This window comes from Ornithorhynchus anatinus, chromosome 2, assembly GCF_004115215.2.
Source record: "Ornithorhynchus anatinus isolate Pmale09 chromosome 2, mOrnAna1.pri.v4, whole genome shotgun sequence".
Classification (NCBI taxonomy): domain Eukaryota; kingdom Metazoa; phylum Chordata; class Mammalia; order Monotremata; family Ornithorhynchidae; genus Ornithorhynchus; species Ornithorhynchus anatinus.
The window spans coordinates 40,170,360-40,178,740 of NC_041729.1; the positions used below are offsets into that span (position 1 = coordinate 40,170,360).

The 8,381-nt window shown below is 49.0% G+C and overlaps 1 protein-coding gene across 2 annotated transcripts; it reads left to right on the forward strand.

The window, feature by feature from the left end:
- The first annotated feature begins 10 nt into the window (after positions 1–10).
- MRM2 (mitochondrial rRNA methyltransferase 2) lies at positions 11–8,053 on the forward strand. 2 transcript variants are annotated; one of them, XM_029049599.2, is made up of 4 exons: positions 11–82; positions 2,898–2,957; positions 4,640–4,929; positions 6,886–8,053. In XM_029049599.2, the coding sequence occupies exons 1-4, from the start codon at positions 75–77 to the stop codon at positions 7,326–7,328; spliced, it is 801 nt and encodes a 266-aa protein (XP_028905432.1). In that variant the 5' UTR covers positions 11–74; the 3' UTR covers positions 7,329–8,053. The 2 variants fall into 2 exon arrangements, with proteins under 2 accessions (XP_028905432.1, XP_001516553.3); XM_001516503.5 differs by lacking the exon at positions 11–82 and having other exon boundaries at positions 2,563–2,957.
- Positions 8,054–8,381: the final 328 nt, after the last annotated feature.

Below are 8,381 nucleotides of genomic sequence, written 5' to 3' on the forward strand. Positions count from 1 at the left end.
CCCGGAAGCCTTGGCTCCGGCGGAGCCGCTTTCCGGGGGGAAGGCGGAGGACCGACCCCAACCACCGCCCCGCCATGGGCCCGTGAGTGCCCCGCGGACCCCACCGGGCCCGGGGGGCCGGGCAGGGAAGGGAAGGGAAGGAAGGAGGGGGGAGAAGAAGAGGGAAGAAGGGGGGAGAAGAGAGAAGAAGGCGGGGAGGAGGAGGGAGGGGGAAGAAGAAGAGGGAGGAGGGAGGAGAAGGAGGAGGAAGGAGGGGGAGAAGAAGAGGAGGGAGGGGAGGAAGGGGGAGAAGAAGAGGGAGGAGAGAGAAGAAGGGGAAGAAGAGGAGGGAGGGAGGGAGGAGGGGGGAGGAGAAGAGGGAGGAGGGGGAGAGAAGAAGAAGGAGGAGAAGAGGAGGGAGGAGAAGAGGAAGGGGTGGAGGAGGGGGGAGAAGGAGGAGGAGGGAGGAGAAGGAGGAGGAGGGAGGAGAAGGAGAGGGGAGGAGAAGAGAAGGGAGGAAAGGAGGAGAAGAAAGAGGAGGGAGGGAGGGGATGAAGAAGGGGAGGAGGAGGAGGGAGGGGAGGAAGGAGAGGGGAGGAGAAGAGGAGGGAGGAAAGGAGGGGATGAAGAAGGGGGGAGGAGGAGGAGGGAGGGGAGCAAGGAGAGGGGAGGAGAAGAGGAGGGAGGAAAGGAGGGGATGAAGAAGGGGGGAGGAGGAGGAGGGAGGGGAGCAAGGAGAGGGGAGGAGAAGAGGAGGGAGGAAAGGAGGGGATGAAGAAGGGGGGAGGAGGAGGAGGAGGGGAGCAAGGAGAGGGGAGGAGAAGAGGAGGGAGGAAAGGAGGGGATGAAGAAGGGGGGAGGAGGAGGAGGGGAGCAAGGAGAGGGAGGAGAAGAGGAGGGAGGAAAGGAGGGATGAAGAAGGGGGGAGGAGGAGGAGGGAGGGGAGCAAGGAGAGGGGAGGAGAAGAGGAGGGAGGAAAGGAGGGGATGAAGAAGGGGGGAGGAGGAGGAGGGAGGGGAGCAAGGAGAGGGGAGGAGAAGAGGAGGGAGGAAGGAGGGGATGAAGAAGGGGGGAGGAGGAGGAGGGAGGGGAGCAAGGAGAGGGGAGGAGAAGAGGAGGGAGGAAAGGAGGGGATGAAGAAGGGGGAGGAGGAGGAGGGAGGGGAGCAAGGAGAGGGGAGGAGAAGAGGAGGGAGGAAAGGAGGGGATGAAGAAGGGGGGGGAGGAGGAGGGAGGGGAGCAAGGAGAGGGGAGGAGAAGAGGAGGGAGGAAAGGAGGGGATGAAGAAGGGGGAGGAGGAGGAGGAAGAGGGACACTTCCACAACCCCTATTAGGGTCCCGTCGGGCCAATCCCCCCCGCACCTCCCCCTCCCCCCCCCTTAGACATTATGGGGACACTGAGGCCGTCAGCGCTTCTAATTCCAGGCTACCCCTGGAATTGTCCGCTTGTCCGCCCTGTGGCCCTGGGTAACTCACTAAGTAATAATACTAATGGTGGCATATTTGTTCAGCGCTTACTATGTGCCAAACACTCTTCTCAGCGCTGGGGGGCGTGGCTCAGTAGAAAGAGCCCGGGCTCGGGAGGCCGAGGTCGTGGGTTCTAATCCCGCCTCTGCCACCTGTCAGCTGGGTGACTTTGGGCAAGTCACTTCACTTCTCCGGACCTCAGCTCCCTCATCTGGAAAATGGGGACGGAGACCGGGAGCCCCACGTGGGACAACCTGATCGCCTTGTATCCCCGCCCCTCCGGCGCTTAGAACAGTGCTCGGCACATAGTGAGCGCTTAACAGATGCCATCGTTACTGTTATTAAGGTGATCGGGTTGTCCCACGTGGGGCTCCCGGTCTTCGTCCCCATTTTACAGATGAGGGGACTGAGGCATAGCGAAGTGAAGTGCCCAAGGTCTCACAGCTGACAAGTGGCTGAGCCGGGATTAGAACCCATGACCTCTGACTCAAAGTCCAAGCTCTTTCCACCGAGGCATCCGGCTTCTCTTCACTTTCATCCCTTCATTCAGCCGTATTTATTTGAGCCCTTACTGTGTGCGGAGCACTCTACTAAGCGCTTGGAATGTACAGTTGAAGCAGCGTGGCTCAGGGGAAAGAGTCCGGTCTTGGGAGTCAGAGGTCATGGGTTCTAATCCTGACCCTGCCACTTTTCTGCTGGGTGACTTTAGGCAAGTCCCTTCACTTCTCTGGGCCTCAGTGAACTCATCTGTAAAATGGGGATCGAGACGTGAGGCCCATGTACCTCGTATCTCCCCCCAGCGCTTAGAACAGTGCTTGGCACATAGTAAGCGTTTAACGAATGCCATCATCATCATCATTATTATTGTTATTATCATTACTACAGTTCGGCGACAGAGACGATCCCTGCCCAATGACGGGTTCACTTCTCTGGGTCTCCCGTCCCTCATCAGCGCTTAGAACTGTGCCCAGCACTTAGAACAGTGCTTGACACATAGTAAGCGCCGAACAGATACCATCATTATTATTATTATTATTATCTGTAAAATGGGCATTGAGACTGGGAGCCCCACGTGGCGCAGGGACTCTGTCCAACCCGATTTGCTTGAATCCACCCCAGCACTCAGTACGGTGACTGGCATGTAGTAAGCGCTTAACAAATGTCACGGTTGTTATTATTATGAGTGCGCTCGCTCTCTCAGAGTCGGTAGGAAGCACCACCTGCTCCTAATTAGCAACACCAGATTCCAGCTCAAAGTTCTCTGGGCCTCAGTTTCCCGAGATCAAAACACTTCCCGTGCGGACGGATCGGTTTTCTAAGAGGAAAAAAAAGATTCCTCGATGCTTATGTGAGTTTCTGAGGGCTTGAGCTCTAGTACCTGTAATTTTTAAAATATTCTTTTATTTACTCTTTTCCCCTCACCTCACTCACACTGCCTCGGATGAAAACAAGCCTTGGAACCGTCTGTCCTCTTCTCCTATCCCGTCTTGGAGGTGGCCTTTTTTTAATGAGGTAAATATGAATGCAATGTAGTTTCACTCATCAATCAGTTGATGATATTTATTGAGTACTTACCATGTGCAGAGCACTGTGCTAAATGCTTCCTGGGGTCGGGAGAGACGTGATAAACGGAGTTGGGTTCATAAATTATCAGTATGAGTGTCAGAAAAATTGTGGAAAGCAGAATTTCATAGTTGACGACTGATAGATATGCTGTACCCATCTTGGGGCTTTCCCATCTTGACTCATTGCTTATTCCTTTCACTTCCCATGACATTCACTCCCACTTCAAATTCACCTAAGCACATCTCACCGCACCTTCAAATTTTTATTATTATGACTTCGAGTCGTTTCCGGTTCCTAGCGACTCCATGGATATACTTTCTCCAGAACGTCCCGTCCTCTGCCATCATCCAGTCTACCTAAAAATGACCATCCCTGCAAGCAGCATGGACTAAGTGGATAGAGCACCGGCCTGGGAGTCCGAAGGGTTTGGGTTCTAATCCTGGCTCGGCCAATTCTCTGCTGTGTGACTTTGGCAAACACTCAACCTCACTGGACCCCATAAGAGACATGGACTGTGTCCAACCTGATTAGCTTTTATCGACCCCAAAGCTTCCTACAGTGCCTGGTACATAGTAAGCGCTTAACAAATTCCATAAAGAAGTGACTTTCTCTCATTATTCCCCATAATCTTGTTGAAACCCTGTTGTTAGTCTAGGGAAGGACAGTGGGGGTCAAGAGCCCTGGGTTCCAGTCCTGGTTCTTCACATAGGGAACTGCCTACCGGGACTGTGCCATGAGTGGTAAAGGTTTTTGACCAAAGGACCATGGCGTTCTGAGAGGTGAACAGGCTCAGGAGGAATCCGGATAAATAGCCGGCTGACTTGGGCGGCAAAGACTGTAGCAGGTACCAAGCAACCACCCGCTGGATTATAACGCTCCAGCCCAGCATCAGCACTGTGCCACGGTCCTAGATCTTGCCCGTAAAAAAGCTTTACGTTCACTTGGTGGTGTATCACCACCTTGCCCACCTCTTCACTCATCCGCTCTCTGGCCCGGTGGGAACATGGCTGACCGGCAGGGATGGGAGAATGCAAGGAGCGTGGTCCGATCCACTCCTAATCATTTCCATCGTGCACATTCTCTATGGACCTACCCACCATCGCCATCGTTATATCTATTTGCCTACTTTTGTTATCTCCTGTATCTATGCTCTTCTTGAAGCAGCGTGGCGTAGTGGATAGAGCACAGGCCTGGGAGTCAGAAGGTCATGGGTTTTAACCATGGCTCTGCCACATATCTGCTGTGTGACCTTGGGCATGTCATTTCTCTTCCCTGTGCCTCGGGTGCCTCATCTGTAAAATGGGAATTGAGGTTCTGAGCCTCACGTGCGACAGGGGACTGTGTCCAACCCGATTTGCTTGTCTGCACCCCAGGGCTTAGTACAGTGTCTGGCACATAGTGAGCATTTAACAAATATCATAATTATTATTATTACTGTGTAGCTGTTGTGTTTTTGCAGCTTGTATCTGCCTGTCTGCCTCATTGGACTGTAAAGTTGTTGAGGTTGGGAAACATGTTTCTTCTAGTATATGTACCTGGGTAGAGTGTGTACACGTGACAGTCCCTCAGTGCTGGAGATGAAGGTGTTGGCGACGATGACCAAGGGCTCCTTTATCTTTTTAAAACAGCTATCAGAAACCGGTGAGAAGCTTGCTTCGGTGTCGAAGATTTCACGTCACAGTAAGGCACGGCGGGAGCAAAACTGATGCAGAGCACCGATGGTTGTCACGACACTTGAAGGATCCTTTTGTGAAAGCCACACGCGAAAACAATTACCGCTGCCGAAGTGCTTTCAAACTCTTGGAGATCAATGAAAAGCAACAGATTCTTAGCCCCGGGCTCCGGGTATTAGACTGTGGCGCTGCCCCGGGAGCGTGGAGTCAGGTTGCCATCAAGATGGTCAATGCCGCCGGCACTGGTGAGTAGGAGACGTTGAGTAAGATAGCTTTAACCGAAGCCCAACCGCCTTAAATCTACAGTCTGAAGGTGAAGTCTTGAAAGCAGAGATCGTGTCTGCCTACTCTGCTGTACTCTCCCAATCAATGATACTTATTGAGTGATCCTGGGTTTGTAACAAACCCAGTCTGACCAGTCATGCAATTGAAGTGCTTCATGTTAGGAAGGGACGCAGCACTGTGAGGAGCCTGAAGTTTCAGAAGAGGGTACAGGAAACTTTGCTTACTCATTTACTGGTAAATGAGCAAATGAAGGGGACCTGGGCCTCCACTTTCTTTGGTCTTGGAGTAGAACAAGAGATTGGACATAGGGATCCATCCCTTCCATCCCCCTCCAGCTCAGAAACGGGACTGTGGGCAAAGAAGGAGGTGGACAGTTCTCTTCCCACCCTCCCCAGATCAGATCAGAAAATGGAAAACAGGCATTTCCCTAGGGTATGACATTTTAGTGGTTCTAATCATAATCCTTATGGTGTTCGTTAAACTTGTACTCTGTGCTCAGCACTGTATTAAGCTCTGGGAGAGACACAGTACAATCAGATCAGACACAACCCCTAGCCCATGGAAGGCTCACAATATGAATAGGAAGAGGAATAAGTATTTAATGTCCATTTTGCAGATGAAGGAATTGAGGCACAGAGAAGTGACCTGCCCAAGGTGATACATCAGGGCATGTGGTAGGGCTGGGATTAGAACCCAGGTCCTCTGACTCCCAGGCCTGTACTTTTTCCACTAGGCCACACTGTTTTCAATTCAACCCAATTTTTATTTCTTGACTCGTATTTTTAAAGATTAGGATTAAATCTCTGATAAATTATATATAAAAAATTAAGGTTTTCTTGACATTTTCTCCATTAAAGTGGATTTCAGCCAGTTTATGACTCCGTAAACTGCAGGGGTGGATTTAAAGTCAAAATGGCACATTACTAGGAAGAGTTGTCCATTTCTCCACTTTGCCAGTAGCATTAATATGTGTTCTGGAATGTGATTTTTGCACCGCATTAAGTGGGAACTCAATATATGCTACTATTTCTAGCCTACCCTTAAACTTTGCTTTTTTTATTTATCACTTTGGGATGAGTTTAGTGGTTGAGCCCTCTAATGTTATTGGCGTAAACTTCCAGACATTGTTCAGGACATATATGGTGATGTTCAGGGTGCGTCCTTGGTCAGACTCTATGTCTGTAACATCTTTCACCAAATTAGGAAAGTTATACTGAAGGGGGGAAAAGATAAATAGATCAATTAGTCAGTGGTGCTTATTGATCCCTTACTGTGAGCTGATCATTTTACTAGGTGCTCTTGGTATTCACCCCACCCTCGGCTCCACAGCACTTACATACACAGCTATAAATGATTTATATTAATATCTATCTCCTCTAGACTGTAAGCTCATTACGGGCAGGGAACATGTCTACTAACACTGTTGTCTTGAACTCTCCTGAGCATGTAGTACAGTGCTCTGCACACAGGAAGCACTCAATAAGTATCATTGATTGGGGGAGTACAGCAGAGTAGGCAGACACGATCTTTGCTTTCAAGGAGCTTATAACATAGTGGGGAGATGGACCTTAAAATGAATTACAGATAGGCGAAGCAAAAGAGTGTGCTTAAAATGCTGTGGGAGTTGGGAGTGGAGGGGGACACCTAAGTGCTTTAAGGGGATGGGGGTATGCTCTCAAGCGCATGGGTGACACAGTGTCGGGAGGGAAAATAAAGTGGGGAGATGAGAGATTAGTCAGGGAAGGCGTCCTGGAGGAGATATGGTTGTAGAAGGACTTTGAAGAGTAGGCTGAGTGGTGGGAAGAATGGAACGAGAGTTGAATTTATGACTTAAAGAAGTACCTTAAAGGCACCTCATGCCCAAAATAGAGCCGTGTTACGATTCTGTTCTTATACTGAAATGACTCCTTTTCCAGATCCAAAATCGCCAGTTGGCTTTGTACTTGGGGTAGATCTTCTTCACATATTCCCATTAGAGGGAGCGACTTTTCTGTGCCCTGCTGATGTTACAGACTCCAGGATCCGCGAGAGAATCCAAGAGCTGCTTCCTGAACGGAAGGCTGACGTGATCTTGAGCGACATGGCACCCAATGCTACTGGGATAAAAGAGCTTGATCACCAGAAGCTCATCAGCATGTGCCTGTCTCTTCTGGATTTGTCGTCAAGCATTTTGATTTCCGGGGGGACGTTTCTATGTAAACTTTGGGATGGAGGCCAAAAACATCTTTTACAAAGTAGACTGGAACAGCAGTTCCAGGAAGTGAGGATTATAAAACCTCAGGCCAGTAGGAAAGAATCCTCAGAGATGTATTTTTTGGCAAAATTCTACCAAGGGGCTACAAGATCTTCGAAAGTGTGAAGGTTTCGCCTGGCATTACCATGTGGGGAAGTATTTTATCAATCATTGGTATTTATTGACTGCTTATTGTGTGCTCACTACTGTACTCAGCACTTGGGAAAGTGCAGTACAATGTGCTATCTGCCCACAAGCTGCTTATCATTGTGAATAGAACTGTACCTTTTTTAGAGCTGAGTCTCTGATGGAACAGGGTTATACAAATTAGATATGATTTCTTTGGGTGTTATGTAGGTCGTGCTCCAAAAGCACTGCATGGGATTTTGAAATGTTTTCACTTGAGTCATGTACGGAATATGAAATTTCAACCTGGGGAATAATTTGCATCTATCCATAAAAGTCTGAACATTTGAACGTTCATCCGTTCAGAGCAACTGAGGCAATATTTTTATAAATTTCCCATTGTTTGGTGTGGGGCTGGGAGTCTATTTTGATAAAATAAGTGTTTGTTAAGCACTCAATATGTGCCAAGCATCGTACTTAGCATTGATTGGGGTAGATGCAAGATAATTAAGTCTGGCACAACCTGTGTTCCACACGGGGCTCATCTGTGTGTTTGCAGGATATTGTCAAAAAGACAAGTCAAACAATTATGTGTGCCCTTAACTAAGTCCCTTATTTTATGTATCTTGATGAAGCTTAATAGAAAACTAAGAATCTTGATTTCATTATTCATAACTGGTTTTTTCCTCTGGAATTTGCTCAATAAAAGGTTCCTGGTTTGTGGAGTCGGGCTCATTCTTCAGGAGAATCCTACTGAACTAAAGCTCACAATGCCCTGAGAAGTCTGTGCTTATGGACTGATTTTGTCAGTTCTGTTGAAGACAGACTGGCTGTGTGACCCTGCAAATTTTTTTTATGGTATTTAAGTGCGTACTCTGTGCCATAGACTAATCAGTTTGGACACAGTAGGTGTCCCACAGGGGTCTCACGGTCTTAAAGCATTCTGTCCTCAGTGTTTTCTGTCCCTGTAAAATTCACTTTACAGTTGTGAGTCTGCCTCACGCAGTCACTGGGAGGAGAAACTAGTAGCAAAACGCCACCAATGCCAAACTG